This window comes from Onychostoma macrolepis, chromosome 23 (genome assembly GCF_012432095.1).
Source record: "Onychostoma macrolepis isolate SWU-2019 chromosome 23, ASM1243209v1, whole genome shotgun sequence".
Lineage (NCBI taxonomy): Eukaryota > Metazoa > Chordata > Actinopteri > Cypriniformes > Cyprinidae > Onychostoma > Onychostoma macrolepis.
In genome coordinates this window covers 9,540,572-9,562,917 of record NC_081177.1, presented here as the reverse complement: position 1 = coordinate 9,562,917, position 22,346 = coordinate 9,540,572, and the positions used below count along the sequence as shown (strand labels likewise).

Genomic DNA, 22,346 nt, shown 5'->3' with positions numbered 1-22,346 from the left:
GACAAAATCATGAATGAAACAATCATTTTAATAAGTAAAGATTCTGAAAGTATTGAAGGAGATCCAATAATAGGCTAATTGAATATATATTTACAGTAGTAACAATAAATGATATTTTTTTATATGATATGATTAATATCATGTTTTTAAATATGATGGTTTCATTCTAAACGTGATTATCTCTAATATGGACACTCAACATAATATATGATTTACCATCTGATTCTAACCATGTCATGTCAACAATGGAAAAGTCAGCGATCTATCAATTATCATGTTAATTACTGTGCACCTTTAGCCGCTTTAACAGCAGGGGCGCTTTTTACCCCAAATACCATACTTTTACATATTCTGTCGTTATTTAAAAGCTGTTGCTTTAATTATCTTAAACAAAACTGAAAATCATAAAGAAGACATTTGTCTCAAAATATATGCATTAATTTTAGCGATTCTCATTTGCTACTTAAATCTACAACATTTAAAAAAAAAAAAAAATTAGATCAAGTAAGCATAGAATCAACTTCGCGCTGCTGCGCGCGATCGCGTCAAAGATCAGATAAATATACACATGCATCTTGAAAAGCGAATGTTTTGGAAAGTGCTACGCCATGTTTTTGTGCCATCTAGTGGTTTAGATGAAAATAATATCAAAGGCTCCTTTAGCCCCGTTGTACCCTACTGCATTCCAAATGGCATAAATGAAAGCATATCTAAAGTAAAACACAGCAGGTGGAAGCACACTGTCAAAGCAATGCACACGTGTCTCACAGCGCAAATTCTGTGCAATGAAGCCTGCCGCGTCTCAAGCGCGCACATATGGCGCATATGTGGGGGGGAAAAAAACCAAGCTTGAATCGTTGAAGAGAGAATCGCGATGCATCGGATTAATCGAGATTTTTTTTTCTCCCACCCCTACTGTATATATTTAGGGATATGGTATATGCACACCAAGCGAAGCGAATATTTGCATTGCATTACTGGCGGGATGTTTTCGCATCACTCGCTCAAATAAAAACAATAATAATAATAATAATAATAATAATTAAAAAAGTTTTCTGCACAACTGGACATGTTGATGAATTCGTGTCTTCACATTGACTATGTAATCTGCTCACACAAATAATTAGATTCACTTTTGGTGTGCACATACACATTATCCCTCTAGATTACTTGTGGGGTGCTTTTTGTGTCACTCGCGGATATAAAAACATTGCGTAAATTACGCAATTCAGCTCTTCGCTGATTGGCTTGCGCGTGAAGGTGTCATGCAAATTTTCTGCTCGAGTTGAAATTTTTAAACTTAGGTGGAAGATGCGATTGAGATGTGTATTGTGCGTTTGTAGCATTCGCATCGCCCAGATTGCATCATGTTATTTACTCGTGCAAATAATTAAATGCACACACCATTACACTTTATTTTAAGGTGTCCTAGTTTAAGTGTAATTCTAAATTTAAATACTCAATAATATTAATTAACAACATGTTACTAAAGGGTTAGGATTAGGGTTTGGTTTAGGGTTAGTTGCATGTAATACAGTATGTGGTATGTGGATAATTGACTCTAATTACTATAGTAATAATGTAATGTGTAACAAAGAAACTGAGAAATAAAGTTACCATATAGCTAGAAGTACATACCATATATAACTGTATGTATTATAACTTTACATGAATATTTATTATTTCAATATCATTTTTATTTATTTTCTAATTTGATTAGGCAAAATTACTTATTTACTTATTTATTTTACAGTTGATACCATTTGCTAAATTAAATGCATTATGCAATATGTGGTTATATACAGCTTAAACCATTTAAGCTTCTTTTTAAAAATGATAATCAATACTGAGTATATACTGCACAGTAGGCTGTAAGTAGTATGCTAGGATTACATTACGAACTCAGACAAAAATGGCTGATATTGCCAGTTTCAATACTATTTGCTCACTACTATGCACATTTTCTGAGATTGTGGTCTGTACAAGTTTGAAACAAACTTGCTTAGAAGTTACCAGACTGCTACAAGGATCAATTTTGAGAGAGAACTAGTTGCTGGAGTTGCCAAAATTTGCAAGGGATGTGATATCAGATCTTTGAAATACATTGCAAGTAAATGAGATCCTGGAGCATATCTAGTCTTTAGGGTTTTTCCCCCAAATGTTTGTCATGTAAGGTTATTTGTAGTTGGTTGCAGTGCAGTTTGACTAAGTTGGACTACACTGAATATATCTTTATATATCTGAATATTTAAAGCTGAAAATATCTTTCCTGTTCTTCACAATGTCATCATTTTGAAGGGTATTTTAATCTACACCTTCTATTCAAAATCAGCCCCGATCAGCAGTGCACGCTTCTCCTCCACTTTCCACTGATATTTTCCAGTGCCTCCATGCGGTGAACACCTGCTCTCGCTCCATGACCGTCTCGTGCAGGCGTTATAAAGCCAAACAATAAAGATCACGAGTGCATTTTTTTAGTGCCAGACGAAGGGATGGAGTGAAAAAGGAATGGAGACCGAGAGAGAGTCCAGAGGTGATTAAAGGTGAAAGCGTAGACTGATATATTGCTCTGCCTTACAGCCGTTCCACGGGGTACAAGCCCTAAACAACAGGACCACAGCATGCACTAGACAGTGTAGGTGAATGTGAGAGTGCATTATGGGTGTGCATGTGTCTGATTATATATTTCTGCACAGCTTTTTGTCACAGGAATAAATTACTTTTTTTTTTTTTTTTTATATTAAATATTATACTGTTTTACTGTATCTTTGATCAAATAAATGCAGCCTTAGTTAGCATAAAGGACTATATATATATATATATATATATATATATATATATATATATATATATATATATATATATATATATATATATATATATATATATATAATTATATATATATATATATATATATAGTGAAGAAAAAAGATAAAAAATAAATGATTTAAAAGTAGTAAAAACATTTAAGAATAAATATTTTGTAAAATCTTTGAATTAGGAAAATTTGATGAACGTATGCGTTCACATGAATTTTCTTAGAATGAACATTAGCATCTCCCCAAGACCAATGACCTCTGGTGTTTCCCTACCAGTTGAGCTACAGGAACGTCATGTCATATTGTCCTTAATCAAATGACAGGATAGACGGCCTACATAAAGACATTAAGTTCTACTAAAGGACTTTAGATTGAGGGTCAATAGGATTGTACAGTGGAATCAGCTTTATAAATAACACCATTATATAAAGCTGAACGACCGCTCATGATGGCCATGCTAATATGACGTGTATTTTTAGATAAGCCTCAGATGCTTTGGGAATCTGTGATGTTCTCCTGTCTAATGCTGTTAATGCCAGAGAGAGTGAGAGCGGCAGGGAGAGTGCCTGAATTCTGGCTCGCTTTAGCGCGAGCACCATTAAGACCCAATTAGAGAGCCTCCATTGGCTGTTTGGAGGAAACAAAGGGCAAACGGCTGAGCCGCTGCATTTCCACCGTCACCAATCAAAACAGGAGGCTGGCAGCCTGCCATCCCTCCACTCATCTCTCGCTCTCTCTCTTTCTCTTAGGCCATGCGTCCAGAAATTTTGGCAGCCTCTCTTTATCTTCATTTATGTGTTCCGCCATCTACAAACACATTTAAGGACAAGCGCACACATACACATGCATCAACACAAACACATTTAAGGACAATCGCGCACATGCACACACATAAAACAAACACCTTGGTATCTGAGTGTACACAAATAAGGATTTGTATTGAACACAAATGAGCGGCTCTATAGACAATCTTAGGAAGAAGTGTTTTATGGCATTTTTCTGTGCTGATTTTGGTATATACTTTCTGTATTTTTTTTCTTTGTGATACTAGTATAATATAATCTAGTTTATAATAATTTTATATGTTAATAAGATACATATTTAGTTATAGTTTATTTATTTATTTATATATATATATATATATATATATATATATATATATATATATATATATATATATATATATATATATATATATATATATGAATAAATACATTTGTATTAAAAATGCAATCGAATGTTACAATGTTTGTATTAAAAATAATTTTTATAATGTTTACAATTTTTATAAATTAGTCAACTGATATTTAGCTCTAAAACATTATAATTTGTTTAAATATGAATGCATATTAAAAATCAAATGTAATATATCATTTATATAAACACCATTTATAAATATAATATCATTATTATCTTTAAAATATTGTAACTTAATTATAAAACTATGATAATTATAAACGTAGTGGATGTATATATTTAAAATATTAATGTGTATTTAAAATGTATATTATAATTTAATATTTATAAATATATTATTTATATGAATGTTATTTTATACATGCTATTTAATAAATATAATTTAAAACTGTAAATTATTATACATTTAAAAAAAAAGATAATTTTAGAGTTGTACACACACCTAATGATATACTTGTGAATATATGAACAAATTATATTACAACTTATACAATTTAAATTCTGTATATATTCATATTTATGTGGACTGTATATAATAATGACTTACGGAATGATGAACGGATGAATATGAACAAATAACAAAATCCAAATCCCTTTTTTTGGTAACTATAGTTATTGGTTTTAAAAATGTGTGAGTCCTAAAAAATAATTGTCCCCCCCAAAAAAAATAAAAAATAAAAATTTGCTTATAAAATACAGCCCTTACTCTTGTTTATAACTATACTGCGAGTGAACATAACTGTATTTAGCTTTGTATCTCTCCTGTGTATGTTCTCCCAAAATACCTGGTCTATCAGGTGTCAGTCTCTCTGGATCAGGCCTGCGGCGTCTCTAAAACATGCTGCCAGATTAACCCTTTGAGACTTGTCTGTCTATCACATCCCCTTCTGTCAAACCCTGCCTCCCTCATCGATCCCTAAGGCTATCATTGGATGGATGGAGAGACGGCAGGAAAAGAAAGAGATGGACTGATAGAGGAGAGAGTTGGATCGTGTCTGCTGTGAGATCGATCCGATGGTGTAGCGATAAGACATAAGGATTACAGCTGCTCTCTAAGGTGTGTGTGTGTGTGAGCGAGTGAGAACAGAGGTGAGTTAGCATCACATTCCTGTTTCCCACTGGTCTGCGTTGGGTCACTAACTTGAAATCAGGACACTTTGAGGTTTGTGCTTAGTCATCAGCAAAGCTGAATCAATCAGGCATTACTCAGAATTGTGGTAATATCTCTGCTTCACGTAAGAATTTTTATTAGATAATACATTTACACAACAGCCTCCTTGTCTTAAACCTTCCATGCTGTTGAGTGATATTTTTAGACTGTAGACAGATTTACGGCAACTTAAAGGGATAGTTCACCCAAAACTGAACATTCTGTTATTTACTCATCCTCATGTTATTCCAAGCCTGTGTGACTCGCTTTCTTCTGTGAAAGTTACATTTTTTTTAGGTGAATATTCTGGGTCTTCTCCATGTAATGAAAGTAAATGAGGGATGATGCTGTGAGGCGAAATGACAACAAGGTACCATAAAACACCATAAATTGTAGTTTGTATGACTCGTGTGCTATATTCAGGCTGAAATTTAAGTCGTTATTTACTGTAGCTATGTACTTTAGCTCTCCTTAGCACTTTCATAAGAGAATTAATGATGTCTGATGTGTGAATAAATAGTTTTTAGAATGAGATCTTTACATTTAATCAGTAGCTCTAGTTTACAAACCAACCCATATGGTTCTTTCACAAATCAGACTGATCCAGTTATTGAGTTCAATGCACTGACTCAGTTGTAGCAGTCAGCCTATCACTGGAGGGTAGTTTTATCTAGCAATAATTTCTGCTTGTTCCTCATAAACACTATTGTGTAACTTCAGCAGACTTGGAATAATGCACAAGTTGAATTAAACACTTTTATAATACCTTTATAGTATTTTTGGGGGCTTGACAGCACCAGTCCTCATTCAGAGAGGCAAAGATATTCTTCAAACAAAAATCACGTTTTGTTTTCCAGAAGAATATCAAAGTCGTACAGGTTTGTAACAGGATGAAGGCGAGTACATTGTGATGGCATTTTCATTTTGTGTGAACTATCTCTTTTTCAGTTTTGAAGATTCCCTTGCATTCCAAAATTGGTAAATAATGCAGTTGGAAGAGAGTCATTTTTAGATTGGTTGTTAGCATGGAAATAATTGTTGGAGGAAAATGTGCTGTGATTTATCACGTAGGGTCAGTTTGATCTTCAGTGGCAGCAGCACAGATGGGTTCATTTAAGTTTTTGAAGTTCATACTCTCTGACTGGATTCTGAGGCATCTCCTTCCTGTCCAGCCTGTCAGAGGCATTTCGGCCCCCTTCCATCTCAGCTGTCATCCCCCTCACGTTCCACAGATATTGAAGATGACAGTCTCAGTCCAGCCCAAGAAACTGCGGTCGCATGGTGTCTGTCTTTAACTTGTTAACATGTCTGTGTCTCTTAACGCCCTGCTCCAAAACTAGAGATTTATGGGAGAGATGAGATTTCTTCTTGGGTCAGGACATCCGTCTCCTCCCTTCCCCTCCCACTGAAAATATTCTGCACCGGACACATTCCTCCCACTTTTAGCCAGTCCACCTTGCGGCCTTGTTTAGTCATCTTACCCTCTGCTTTTGTCCCAAATTGAAGCTGTAATTTGAGTTAAAGAGGGGAATAAGAAGAAATCTGCATGAGGCATACTCCAGAACCTCTGATAGATGCGCATCGTTGCCGGTCGCGGTCACTGGCTATGGGTGGCTGCCCTGTTATTTTTGCAGTTCTCAAATGGGATGCTGAATAGAAGTTATATATTTCAGCAGTGTATGTGATTTCTAGGTTGACTGTGTGTTTAAATATGCTTGTTCAGTGATATACCTGTATACCTACAATACGTAGCATTTCCTTGTGAATGAAGGTAGCAAACAGGTAGAGGGATGAATGGACAGATGGATGAATGGATGAAAAGATGGATAGATAGGCGGGTGGATTTGGCATTTCCTCTTGAATGAAGGTAGCAAACAAGGTGAGGCATGGACAGGTAGATGTATGGGAAGATGGACGGATAGATATGTGGACACATGGATTGACAGATGTATAGATAGGTGGATGGATGGATGGATGGATAGATGTAGCATTTCCTCGTGAATGAAGGTAGCAAAAAGGATGAGGGATGTACAGGTAGATGGACAGATAGATAGTTGGATGATGGATAGATGGATAGATAGGTGGATATATAGGTGGATGGATGGATGATAGATGGATAGATAGGTGGATGAATGGACAGAGATGGATAGATAGGTGGACGGATGGATGGATGGACAGACAGAATAGATGGATGGATGGGTGATTAGATGGATAGATGGATAGATAGATAGATAGATAGATAGATAGATAGATAGATAGATGGATCACCTGCGTTGAATTTCTTTAAATTGCAATTCAGTAAATTCCCCTTCCTGTGACATTTCAGTTCTTGAATTCTGAATTTTGCGCAACCATGACTCACCAGGTATTGCTATTATCCAGGCTGGATTCATCCACTCGGTACACGCCATTAGGCGTAGTTTGTCCCCACGACCTTGTCTTTGCCAGCACTTTTCGAGCTCTGCTAACGCAAGTGGTATTTCCAGCATCATTGGTTGGCTTGCATTAACCGCCATTACCAGCGTCATTAACTCTGCCAACATAATGTTTCCTCATCTAACGGAGAATAACACCTAGCGGCAATAACTGTGAACGGTGAGCAACAAACGTTTTCTCTCTGGAGATTAGTCCCGCTCGCACCTGAGTGCAGGCCGACTGTAATTACAGTAGGTGCATGGTGGCTCGGTGTAACTCAGACGGTCGCTAACCTTTTAGGGATGCACTTGGTCTGTTTGTCCAATCCCCTTCTGTTCGTTCTATTTCCAGAGCAAATCCTGACATCCCCCAGGGGTTTAGTAAAGGACATGCTCTCTTGTGTTGTAGGGCACAGCGCTGGTCCACTACAGTGTTTGCGAGTCTGAATATCCTTCCCGCTGCCTGGAACGGGTCATCCTTGGCAACAGTGGCACCCCTCGCTGGGTGAAGAATGAGGGGCACCGTTGGGCAGCAATGCGGGGCAGTGGGGGTCATGGCCACTTTTGTCTCTGCTAATGAGCCCAGTCTGTCGACCAGAGCGAGGAGGACGTCTCCTGGGACACTTTGTTCATTGTGCGGTCGTCTTTGTGTGGGCCGATTAGGGATCGTGTGTGCGTTAGGCATTGAATTGTGAGGCATTGTGTGCGACATTTGGTGTTGGCCATGTCCGTGTTAGCAGTTTTTCCATACAAAGGAGTAAAGAGCCGAGAATGATTTTCCCTCAGGTCCTCTATATTTTCCGACCGTTCTTCGAGTGGCACATGCACTGGGACTCATCTTGCGATATATCTGTATGAGTGTGGGCCTCTGGCTGATTCATTAGCACAGAAAATACAGTATATGGCCTTTAATGACCCAAAGGAATATCGAGCAATGGATTGGTATTGCAGAAGATTAAGACGAGTGAAAATGCCATATCGGCCTCCATAGCCTTCAACTCCCACTCAGTAACTACTCGAATAACTCTGCCTTTTTTTATCTCTCTCCACAGCCTCTCCAGATAGATGACAACTTTTGTGGCCAGGACTTCAACCAGCCTCTAGGGGGCACCACTACGATTGAAGGGATTCCTTTATTCCTGGACAAAGATGACGGGATGACGTCAGTGGCGGCGTATGATTATCGCGGCCACACCGTAGCTTTTACCGGCACCCGTAGCGGCAGGATGAAGAAGGTGAGTCGCATGCTCCATTTTTGGTTGTGGTAAAGTGATTATTTGTGTTAAATCTGAGGTTTGATGTGGAAGATTGTAAAAGTTTTGGGATGGTGTCTTTTTTACTTGTTTTTAAGTGTTTGTATTAGTATACTGATAGTCAAACACATTTGCTCTCAAGAATTTGAAAACGAGCCACATGCACACACACTTCTACACAAACGTGCTTGTGCTGAAGTATGCAGTAATCCTGTCTCAGTCCTTGTATATGACCCCGGCGTGATGTCTAAACCGCTGGCTGGATATAGGCTGTATGCGGGGGTGGTGAGGGGAGATCAGCGGATGTCGAATGATATCCCATCATTGGAATCGCATTTCTCCTCCGTCTTTCTCTTCCTGTAGCGGCCCCCGAGCCGAACAGCACTGCCTGTCATTAGACAGAAATCAATGGCCCGTGTGCAAATACAGTGCGTGTGTCTGGGTTCCTAATAAGGTGAAAGCTAGAAAGGTGTATGTACATATGTTAATGGCATGCATCAGTTAATTGAGTACCAATCATGTGCATATCTCTCACCAACTTCCAGTTCCTGTGTCTTTCACTGTTCGACCATCTCAGCCAATCTAGTTCCTTTGCAGAGCCATAGCCAAATATGTCTGATCTCTCAAGGGGCGAACTGTATGAGACGGGCCAGCTCTGGATCTTGGGTGTGCGTTGGTGCCGGCGGTGCTGTTTTATTGCTATTCATTTAGTGCTAAAGTGTGGGCCTGGCCCTAATGAAATGTAAAGCTGTAGTCTATTGACGTGGGCTCATTGTAATTCCTCTAGTCTTCCAGTTGCTGCTAGGCCTTATTGATTCATCTGTATGAATATATAATCAGGGGCCTAAATCTTAGTGGCTGCAGACAGCTGTACAAGTATGTGTGTGTGTGTTAATGTTTGTGAAGCAAGATCCATGACTGGCTGTGAGACTGTGACATTAAAGATTGTTTGGTTCTACTTGAAGTGATGTTTTCAAGTGTTTTCTCTTACTTTCGCAATCATTATTTTTGACTAATCAGGTGTCATTTATACATGCTATATATTCAAGTAATAAATAACACACTTTATGGTAACAGAAGTGTTAAAGGATTCTGTAATTTTATCTATTGTTTGTTCTGTCTAACATTTATTCCATCTGTTCACTCCGTGTCATTCTTTCCATCTGTCATTCATTCTGTCTATCTATCTATCTATCTATCTATCTATCTATCTATCTATCTATCTATCTATCTATCGTTCTATCGTTCTATCGTTCTATCGTTCTATCTATCGTTCTATCTATCGTTCTATCTATCTATCGTTCTATCTATCTATCGTTCTATCTATCTATCGTTCTATCTATCTATCGTTCTATCTATCGTTCTATCTATCTATCGTTCTATCTATCGTTCTATCTATCTATCTATCGTTCTATCTATCGTTCTATCTATCTATCGATCTATTAGGGGTGTAAATCGGATGGTTCGTCACGATACGATATCGATTCTCATACCCAGCGGTACGATATTTGCCTCAAAAAATTCTATGATACGATTACGATTCGATTTGATACAGAAGTATATCGATCAATATTTCGATATTATGATATTATATAGGCCTACCTATTTTAAACAACCATCTACATTTTTATTAACTCACAAATGCAACCAAAATATATAACATGAACATTTATCAGAAATTTTCACATACCTCAATTGGGACATTCACAACAAAAAATAGGCCTATACACTTTTTTTTTTTTATAATAAAGAAAATATACAATTGGAAAAACAATTCTGGCTGCTATGGGCTCAGTGCTAAAAATCTTTTCTACAGATAACCAAATTACAAGCAATAGAAAATAAATACAATAGAACAAAGACACAAGTTCAATAAACAGTGCTTTTTCAGGTTTTTCAGCTCAGTCTAAAATAAATTTTCAGGTACGCTACAGAAATGTAATAATCAAATGTAAAATAACTACATAGTCTTCACTGTATAAATTAAATATAGATTAATAATTTTTGATGTTGTTAGTCAGTAGCAGTGAGCACTTGTATTTTTCTTTGACAGCATTAGATTTATTATTAGTTTGCTTTCACTTTAAGAACTAAAGCACGGATTTAATATAGCCTACTGATACACCTGCATTTTCTTTCTCAACTGTTTACGTTAAGACGACTGTATTTACTTGAGCTGGCTGCACACTAGATGATTTTCAAATCTTAAACGATTTTAAAACCATGGGAGACCACAGACATGAAGACAGTTCAACCGATTTTTAGCCTTATAATCCTCTGAACGCACCCACCAGACAATTCAACCAGACCGCGAGACCACACACTCGAAGACTGTAGGAACGATTTCAGAGTCACACGAGATCTCACTGACACTCGCGAGATCAAACGTGACTAGAGAAGAAAAACAAATAGAGGACAATCAATGTTGTCAGCTGGCTCCCCTGGCACGCGTTCTGTTTCACTGTGGAAAAACAAAGTATAGAAAAGAATATGGGTGATATTCTCTGCTTTCACGGCATGTTTGTGGCTGCCAAGTTCTATCTATCTATCTATCTATCTATCTATCTATCTATCTATCTATCTATCTATCTATCTATCTATCTATCTATCTATCTATCTATCTATCTATCTATCTTCATCTATCTATCTATCTATCTATCTATCTATCTATCTATCTATCTATCTATCATCTATCTATCTATCTATCTATCTATCTATCTATCTATCTATCTATCTATCTATCTATCTATCTATCTATCTATCTATCTATCTATCTATCTTATTGTTTTTCTATCTTTTTCTGTTGTTTGTTCTGCTATTCTATTTCTTCTAAGTATAATTCTTTTTCATTCTGTCTATTGTTCGTTTATTCAATCTGTTCTTCATTTGTTTGATCTATCGTTTCTTTGGTCAATCTATCTTTTGTTCTTGTTTATTCTATCTAGCATTTGTTTGTTCAATCTGTTGTTTGTTTAATCTGTCATTGAGTCAATATATTGTTTGTTTGTTTGTTTGTTCTATCTTTTTGTTCTGTTATTCGTTCTATTTATTGTTCTGTCTGTGGCAATTTAGAAACACCAAGACATTTTTATATACTTTTTTATTTTATGTAAAATGCTTATGTTTTTAAATAGATACTTTCATTCACCTAGGATGCATTAAATTGGTCAAAAGTTATAAGTCAAGGAGTTCTTGTTAATTATGTGTGAAAGAGGTTCATTATTTATTATGCAGATGGATTATGTAGAGTGAGTTTCTGAAGGCAGTGAGACTTATACATATGCGTATGTGTTTATGAGATGTATTGTGTGACCCTGCTAAGAAGTGTGGCTCCTGTGGGTCCGATGCACAGGAGGTCAATATCAGTGATTTGATAGAATCCACTATTGAGGTTCACGGGAGTGGAAATCTCCATAAAAAAACCTCTGTTTATAAATATGCTGGCCTTCTTGACATCGCCTGTATCCCCCAACCTCAAGCCTCAGCTTGATGGGCTCTCAGTTGAAGACAACACCTAATAAAGCAGGTTGAAAATGCACCAGATTAGACAATTTGTTCACATGTCATAACAATCTGAGCTCTATATACCTGCATGCATTGGCAGAGCTAGCATGCTAACCGACATGTGGTCAATTCCCAGCATCTTTTTAGTCGTGAGCTTGCGACTCATGCGGCGACTTGCCAATTAAGGTGCTTGTGCATAACCAGTCCGTCGCGTCCATGTAATGTCCACCTACATGTCCGATTCGAGGGAAGATCTCCCTTGGAGACGTTAAATGCTGGTGGCTACAGGTCACTTATCATTTAGCACGTTAGCGTGGCTAATTAGCATGTTAGTGCAGCCACACGTGTACCCCCAACCACTTCCGAAATGTCACTTTAATTAAGAAGCATGATCTGATTTGAGCTAATTTGCCGAGCGAATGGTAATTACAGATAACATTTGGAAGCAATGAGCAAGAAGGAAGGCTTGGGGTGGGTGGGGGGTGCGTTGTCGCGGCAGGAAGTGATTTCTCCTTGTGGAAATCTCGCCTGATTGAGAACGATTAATGATTGACAACATCTTGTAGTCCTCGGCGGGAACGTCGGAAGCCGTGATTGGTGGCAGTGATTAGGGAGCGAGCTTCAAAGAACGTCCTCAGAAGTTTGTTGCATGGTCAGTCGCTCCGAGCGGCATTATGAAGCGTCACGCCTGTAAGGGACAAATCAGAGGAAGACAGACTGTAGCGTGTCGTAATTGTGTTTTTTCTTCTGTGGTGACTTTTCTTAGCATCTAACATTCTCATTGTCAAGGTAAAGCTGTATCTGTGCCAGTACAGAATTGCTGTTCATTTTATTCTCTTTCTCACACACACAGACACAATAAATGTCACATCCAGCTCCTCTCTTATAGCGGGCACTGTGCCCGCGTTTCAGTCTCAATCTGTATCAATTCAGTGTTCTTGTTCAGGCACAAGTAAAAGATCCTCTTGATCATTTCGTTACTCTGCCTGTTTCTGCCTCAGTCTCTTGACTGAATCCTAAAACCTACCAAATATGAAATTTATCATAGTATAATATTGATATTTTATAATATAATATAATATAATATTATATATATTTTTTAATTCATTTATTTTTTCTAGGGATGCAGAATATCTTGGTACCATTGTTTTCCTTTTTTTTTTTTTTTTTAAGAATTGATGCTTTCATTCACCTTTGATATATACTGTATATACGCACACGCATACACACACAACCTGATTTATTGACTTAAGAATTTGAATTTTGTGGCTTTTATTCCATATGTCTTACATTTTAAGTCATTTATTTTCTTGTGTGCTGCTTAAAATCTGCTAAGATTCGCTTTTAGCTGATATGGAAGTTTAAAATCATTCTTTTGGGGTTTCGGTACTGAAAAAAGATTAATCTTATTAAAAGTGGACTGTTTTCACTCATTTGTGTGCTGGGTATTATTATGCTTGTGTCATTAGCTTAGCAACATGCTAAGGTTACACTCTAACAGAGTCCATTGCAAGTCGAGTCTCCAGTGCCTTTTAAGTACTATTTGTGTCACATGTGGAGTTATATAAAGTGTTATGAGGTTCAGATTCAGTTAACATGTCACCTTAGAAGGTAGCTGCATATCTAGGGAGAAGTTATCAAGGGATTTCGCTAGGCATGTGTACCCTGGTGCTACGTGGCCATTTTAAGCTCTGGCAGATGGGTTTGATTGAAAGAGCCCCTGGCTATGAAGCTCATTGGACATCTGTGAGGAAAGCACACTTTTAACCAGGTGCTCACAGTGGTTTTTTCCCTCCCAAAGTCCTGACTTTGCTTGGAAGTGCCCTTGAGTAGCACTTAACCTACAAGTCCGGGGGGAAAATCTGGCTCTAAAATTAGCCTTTAATGGATGGCGATTGTATATAAACCTGTTCGGGCTGTTACGAAATGAAACACATGCCAATAAGCTATCATCATACGAACAAAGGACGCTGTGTTAGCATAAAAGTTTATACACCCTCCAAACAGCTTGTGTTTGTGCGCTTTGAGTCTTCGTAAACCAAATGACGGTAATGTCGGGTATTCTCTCATTTTCTGCCTCATTTGTTTAATGCTGTGATGAGGTGGCCTGTGTTCCTTTGACAGCTGTGGATATCCAGCATGCAGACACAACTCCATCCCGGAGCAGTGGACACTGTCGAGTGGAACAGTGGGTCACTGATGTGTGCCGACCGCTTGCTCTCTCCAGCAGAGCTACAGACACTGTGTGTGTGTGTGTGTGTGTGTGTGTGTGTGTGTGTCTGATAGTTACCAGATGCCAACAGAGGATGTGACCAGCTACATTCCTTGGATACTGTTTGCCAGCTTTCGCCACAGCTGTGTCCAGTGCAACTGTGCACAACCTCACCTGATGCCAGGGAAGGACAGCTGCCCGCCCAACGGCATCTGCGGCAGCCCCTGACGTCATCGCCGTTGTCTGACAACTGCGGACACGCCTCTATCCTCCACCCGCAGTGAAGGGCCAAAGCAGCTGCTCGCTTCCCTTCCTCTCATTGGCGCCATCTGTCCGTTCGTCACAACAGACACGGCACTCTCTGTGGTCAGTCACACGTATTAGCACTGAACTCTCCATCCCTGCAGTCTGCCCTTGTGCACATGCCACACTTGTAGGGGCCGTACACCCACAGTGTCCTCCCAGAGCATTTGCAGAGGGTCCATCAATCACGCTGAATGTCTAAGACGGTTCGATTTGGACAGGTGATGGATGAAAAGATGAGGTTTGTACTTACTGTACGTGGACAAATTTTAAGATTTTTAAAACTGGTAACACTTCACTTGAATGAATAAATATTAGTGGTGTTTGCTAAGGCACTGTTAGCATTATTTTTAGTGCTGTCAAACGATTAATCATGATTAATCGCATCCATAATAAAAGTTTTTGTTTACATAATATCAGGGTTTCCGCGGGGTCTTAAAAAGTCTTAAATTTAGTTGTATCATATTTAAGGCCTTAAAAAGTCTTAAATTGTAAAAGAAAGTCTTAATTATGATTTCAAGAGGTCTTAAATTTGGAGACGGAAAGACCAGAATTGCGATATGGCTGAATGTGACAATTAAACTTCAAAAGGCTATGATTTCATTAAATAAACATGAGCGCTGCATGTTCAAAGTCCGGTGCTGTGCTGCTTTGTCTACTGCCTTTACCAGGAAACCGTTATATTTCTGCCAAACGTGACACCTGCTATCAGAGAATGAATCAGTTAACATAGGTTAAACTAGTGCGCGTATGAGTGCCTTCTTTTACTGCACGATTCAGTCTATTAAAATGCATTTAGAATGATCACATAATTTAAGATATTTGGGCCAAAAATGTATAGCCTATATTTATATAATTTCATATAGTTAATATCACATGAAAAGTGACGACGGGGGGGTCGGGAAAGGTCTGTGAGCTGGGACTCGAACTCGGGATGCCCGAAGCGTAACAACACTATATGTGACCCTGGACCACAAAACCAGTCTTAAGTCGCTGGGGTGTATTTGTAGCTATAGCCAAACATACATTGTATGGGTCAAAATTATTGATTTTTCTTTTATGCCAAAAATCATTAGGATATTAAAGATCATGTTCCATGAAGATATTTCGTAAATTTCTTACCGTAAATGTATAAAAACATTTTTGATTAGTAATATGTATTGCTAAGAACTTCATTTGGACAACTTTAAAGGCGATTTTCTCAGTATTTAGATTTTTTTGCACCCTCAGATTCCAGATTTTCAAATAGTTGTATCTCGGCCAAATATTGTCGGATCCTAACAAATCATACATCAATGGATAGCGTATATATTTATTCAGCTTTCAGATGATGTATAAATCTCAATTTCGATAAATTTACACTTAAGACTGGTTTTGTTGTCCAGGGTCACACATGTCGGCGCACTGCCCACAAGGCTATTGGCTTCGACAACAGTCAATTCTGAATGCATTTTTAGAATTTTTATCTTAAAAGAACTTACGTAGGTTTTTAGATTGCGCTTTTACACTAATTCGACTCACGCTGTATGAGAATTGCCAAGCTGGAATGGCGTTAAAACACCAACCAACCAAAAAAACAGCTAACCATTTAGTGTTTTGTAATGCACTATACTCTTAAAGCTTTAACCATGTAAGGTAAGACTATTATAACTATCTACAACATGCAAATATGAATGTTTTAAAATGCATAACAAATACAATGCGTCTTGTTTATAAGCTTCAAGTGAAGGGTTACTAATAAGATTTATTTGGAAATTGTATTTGCCATTCCTGTTCAGGGAAATGACAAATCGGTCAGTGCAGAGTCTGTGTGCTGTGTGCTTGTTCCTGCAAGTTCTTGAAGCCCAGATCACAGAATGACTGGATGAAGCTCTGTCTGTGAGGAGGTCTTGGTGTTCATGCTGCCAAAGCCTTTGTCACCAGGGCAGCTCTCCCTTGGGCTCCGTTGTTGTGGAAACTGAGTGTGTCATGCATCTCATCTGCATATGTGGGGTGCCTGCCATCTCTTCCGTCTCTCTCTCTCTGTTTATGGAAGCACCTCACGCAAGTGTCCTGCCAGCCCTCCAGAATTCTAATGCGCTCCCCTGTTTGTTACGTTTCATGATCAGAGGCGATACGTTTGGCCCCTCCGGGACCTCCTTTCAAGCGCTGTCTCGAAGATGACACTTGGTAGGAAAGTTCTTCCTTGTAACTTTAAAGATAATGACGACTTAATGCTGCCAGACCCTTATTTTCTCCACAGACTTGCTGCAAGTGATTATGGGAAAGAACAGTGATCTTGTCTGCCACCTTTTTGTGAAGCTCAGTGGAGTTCCTTACGTCGTTCAATGCCTAAAGATTGAAATGTCACGACGTATACGCACACAGATGGTTTTTTCACTCGAGCAGAATCAAACGAAATCATTTCATCATGTAACCGCACTAGCGTATTTCTGTAAGATAACACCATATAGACCCTCAATGTATGCCTGAAGGCATGAAAGAACATAGCGCCTCTGTTCCCTGCTGTTTCCACAGGAGGAAATCTGTCCACGCAAGAAAAATAACAGAATCGGGAGACATCGGATAGTAGCTTTCTCACGACTGCTGGCCAGGCACGGCATCATGAATGAGAGTCTGTCTTTGAAGGTTTATTCTTCTTTTAAGTGGCCACCATAGTGTCACAAGGCCCACGGTGGCTAATCTGCAGCTTCTGGTATGAGATTAGGTCCTTTTGAAGCTTCATTAAGTTTGAGATTTGGAGAGAGGGATAGCCATTAGCTAGCCACCATGTAGAAGTCTGTCTTTGGAAATAAATGCTGTCAGTTATTCACTGTAATGTTGTTCCAAACTACTATGATTTTCTTTGTTGCATGGAAAACAATATTGCCGATATTAGAGTTGTTTGATTTTTGAGTATTGTTATGCTAGTTATTTATTTTATTATTGTTTTGTGAACCTGGACCACAAAACCAGTCATAAGTAGCACGGTTATATTTGTAGCAATAGCGAACAGTACATTGTATGGGTCAAAATGATCAATTCTTGTTATCGATTATCATTAGGATATTAAGTAAAGATCATGCTACATAAAGATATTTTGTAAATTTCCTACCGTAAATATATCAAAACTTAATTTTTGATTAGTGATATGCATTGCTAAGAACTTGATTTGGACAACTTTAAAGGCGATTTTTTTTTTTTTTTTTTTTTGTTTTTTGTTTTTTTTGTTTGTTGTTGTTGTTGTTTCCCCAATATTTTGATTTTTTTGCACCCTCAGATTACAGATTTTCAAATAGTTGTATCTCGACCAAATATTGTCCTATCCTAATAAACCACACATCAGTGGAAAGCTTATTTATTTAGATTTCAGATGATGTATCTCAAAAATCTCAAAAATGGACCCTTATGACTGGTTTTGTGGTCCAGGGTCACATTTTACCTATGAATATCCATTTTGTAAAAATACTGGACAATGTATTGTTGCGATTAATAAATTTACTTGTAGCTTTTAAAACTTATTTAAAACTTATTTTTAAATCATTTTAAAAAATAATAAATTATTTATTTTTATTTTATTTAGAATAGAATCAAATAAAATGTTTTACTAAATGTATCAGTAATTTTGAAGAATTTCAAGTTAGTCTTTTTTCATACATTGAAAATTGATTGTTATTCTCACCGACAAGCTGCAAAATTGACAAAACAGACTGAAATATAAATTATTTGCAGAAAATTAACGTTATAGCTGTCAAATCTTTCAAATTGTACACATTCAAACCAGTTCCTCATAATGTATTGCACAAGGTTTGATATCAATGACAATCAACCGCTAGGTATCATTGACATCAAACCTGATCTTCGCCAAATAGATGCGGTAAGGAGGTTTCTGTATTTTAAGCTTAAAATGTTTTAGGGGTGAATTTTCATGTATCTATACAAATCAAACTGTCACCAACTCGTAAAACAGTTACTTTTTCTCCATGAAATCAGGCTGGGCTCCTGAATTTCAATTCTGAGCCTCTCGAATTGCAAGATGCTTTCGAGTTGAGTTTATCATATCAAAGACCTCAGTCTCTTGTGACCTCCATAGCTTGGTTTCTCTTGAAGCCCTTGAGATGCTAATCATTGCACTGTAAAGGAGAGGAGGCCATTCCGGCCTCAGACAGGCTATTGGGGGCCTCAGCACTTCCAGACATAGTGATTATCAAGTAGGCATCAAGTCCCTCGAGAGGCCCCTGCAATCAGGACGGAGAGGCCCTTTGACACGAACCCACACACACTCATGCGCTCGCTTACACGCACAACACACCTGCCGCCCGGACTCATATGCATGCTCACTAGCCACCCGCAATCTTGAATTAGGAGCTCTCGGCGTGTAAGAGTGAGCCTTTCCATTTGAGTTTCAAAGTCAGAGGGGTGAAGAGGCAGTGGACACACACACACACACACACACACACACACACACACACACACACTTAAATTTGGTTTCAACAAAATTGTAAGTCTGTCATAAAAGGAAGCCCGGGGATATTGAGGCCACATCTGTAAAGCGAACCAGTCTTTCATTTGAATTTTTCCTCAGCTGAGTGATTTAAAATTCCTTCTAAAAACTGTGAGAGAGTGCAAAACAGCAGAAAGATTCAAGAGGGAAGGACAAAGAGAGGGAAAATTGGGGATCGCTCCATCTGTAGACCCTCCCTGTGCCAACATTCATTATGTCTTCATTGGTGCAAGATTACCGCGCATGATATCAGGATGTCCCTCTCAATGGTTTGGACGACAGCCTCCTCCCTCTACACAAGCCCCTGTCTTTCTCTGACCCTTTCAGCCCATTGTTGAGGAACGATCCCGGCTGTGGAGAGCCATGCGTCTGCAGTGTAATCTCTCCGTGTGGAGCGTACATGCAAGCGGTCCTGCTCTTTCATGGTCAGGCGTCCCCGTAATTAAAGTATACCGACTTGGCAAGCATCCTGACAGGCTTCAGTGCTGCGTGTTTGTGTTTCTGTGTGTGTGTGTGGCTCATCTACGTTATCCGGCACCATCCTCCCCTTCATCTCTCCTCCCTCCCATGTGGGCCACCCTGATCTTTTGTGGCAGGCTGTGGTGTTTGTATGACTTGCTCGCTGGCTCCGAGCCCTGGAGGAAGCGTGGCTGGGGCCCACATTGGCCCTCTTTGGCCTTGCATATGTGTGGAGCGAAAGGGATTGATAGAGGAAATGGAAGTGCTCTCTTTCTGGGAGATCCTCATTGGCTAGGAGAAAGACACATGTCTTCCCGTGTCTCTTTTAAACCGCTAAACCACTACAGGCAAGTAGTGATGTGGATTTTGAGTTTTCCCTCCCTACCACACTGCTTTATAGATACCTTGCAATTCAACAACCCAACTAGTGGTCATGAATAGGCATTTTCTTACATATTTCTTGAGGCTTTTTTGCTTTTGTTACATGAAAAGTGCCAATTAGAAAAATAACTATGGTATTGTTTATTTTTCATGATATACACTAGTTACAAAGTACCATCTGGTATTGCCACAGTAAGCATATCCATTGGTCACAAAACCAGTAGCATGATTTTGTAATATTCATGTTCTGTGAAGATATTTTGTAATATTTAGTAAATTTCCTACTGTAAATATATAAAAACTTCATTTTTGCTTAGCAAGATGCATTGCTAAGGACTTTGTTTGGACAACTTTAAAGGCGATTTTCTCAATATTTAGATTTTTTTTGCACCTATCCTATCCTAACAAACCAAAGCTTATTTATTCATCTTTCAGATGATGTATAAATTAACACTTATGACTGGTTTTGTGGTCCAGGGTCACATTTGTGTTTGATTCTCAGGTCTCATCTCAGGTGACCTTTTTATTTGTTCATATGCAAACATGTGTTTATATTAAGGTTAGGGGTAGGTTAAGGTCCGTCTGTGGGCCATTGAGCCGTTTTTAAAATACAGGGGCTCTAGTCTGTGTTGGTGACCATCTGAGCAGAGCGTGAGATGTTTTGCCTTTGATATCACACAGGGGCCCTTTGTGCTCTAAAACGAGCGAGGTCAAAAGCAGGCCAAATATCACTGTGTTTGTGTGCATGTGTGAGACCATGTGAAATTATAATATGCAACACTTAGATCACATCCCTCCCTGTAAACAGTGAACACCCTTCTCTCATTTTTTTTGTCCACAGGCCCCTCTGTAGTTGATCAGGGCTCAGCTCAGTCTCCTTCCTAACATGATCATAAACAATATCCCCTCCATCTTCATTCCAATCACACGGAGTCATGCAGTCTTTCCATTAATCAGCCCTCAGGGTTGGTGGGGGGAGGCTGGCTCTTTGGGGAACATTTGGATCTTTAACTCCTTCACTCAGTTCCAACACGGATTACAGAACATTCATCACAACAAAGTGAATATTGTGAGTGCTGAGCTCCGGACATCTCAGATGACAGGAGTTATGCAGCGACCACCACGCACACACACATTTGCAGGCGTGCACAAGGGCAGGGCGTGACTGAGTGCGATGAAGTTTCATTACATTAAATGTCATCTTTACGTAACCCATTGCCACTGAGTTAATCACTTTAGTTTATTTCTAGCCCTCGAGCGGGTTCAGGCCTGCGCTCGGATTCTTCCGGAGCAATGCTAGTACTCAATTGTCTTAAGAGGTGGGTGATTCTCTTGTTGATGTGTTGACTTTTTGACCCCCCGGTGGTCGTGACACTGGCTGTCTGCGCTTTCCTTGATGATAATTGAGCTTATCCACAGGACTAGCGTCTAGTGTTCACAAAATGCTCTTGGTAAAGACTTACTGCAGTACTTTAGCTTTAAAATGCCCATTTGAGAAGCTATAAAAGTTGGAGAATTGGCTCGTTTTACAGATCTGTTCTGGTATTTGCATTGTCTTCCTTTTTTTTCCACAGGCATGTAGTCAAGTTTGCGGCAGGAGTGATGTACATGCGAAGATATTGAACATCATATATTATATATCCTCTGCACAGTCTTGCTTTATCGAAAATCAAGAGGCATCTCTGAGGTTTCTCTGACATTGACGCTTCCTCTTTATCCTTCCTCTACTTCCTCTTTGAAGACTCGATTGTTCAGAGTGCACTCAGGGAGCCGTCTAGCATTAGTTTTCCTTTGATGAAAACAGCACAGAGGGGTTAATCCAGCAGATTAAAGCAGATTTCCTTGCACTGGAAATGAATAGATAACAGTTTGAGCTCTGATACATTTGAAAAGAGGGATTAAATGCTTCGTTTAAAGTCTATAAGATACATCGGGAGGTTAATTGTTTCCCAATAACATATTTATCCCTCCATTTGTTAGCACAATTGGGATGAATCGTTAAATTAGTTTCTATCCTGTGTGCTCATTTTTTCATTGTTCCCCCAACTTATTGACCAGAGGCCTATTGTGCCAGTATTGGATTTGACTCGCTGATCCAAGCCACTTAGTCTAGCAAATAAACCTTTCCGGATATGTTAAAGCTCTGCCCATCCAAAAGGCCTGACAGGGAA

General features: G+C 38.7%; 1 protein-coding gene across 2 annotated transcripts in view; it reads left to right on the top strand.

Annotated features, from left to right (window-relative positions):
• plxna1a (plexin A1a) overlaps window positions 1-22,346 on the top strand; it is a 238,052-nt gene that overhangs the window by 41,829 nt on the left and 173,877 nt on the right. For both annotated transcript variants that reach the window (XM_058764335.1, XM_058764333.1), the window contains exon 3: window positions 8,633-8,815. In XM_058764335.1, coding sequence (XP_058620318.1) covers window positions 8,633-8,815 — 183 coding nt within the window. The remainder of the gene's footprint in view (window positions 1-8,632; window positions 8,816-22,346) is intronic.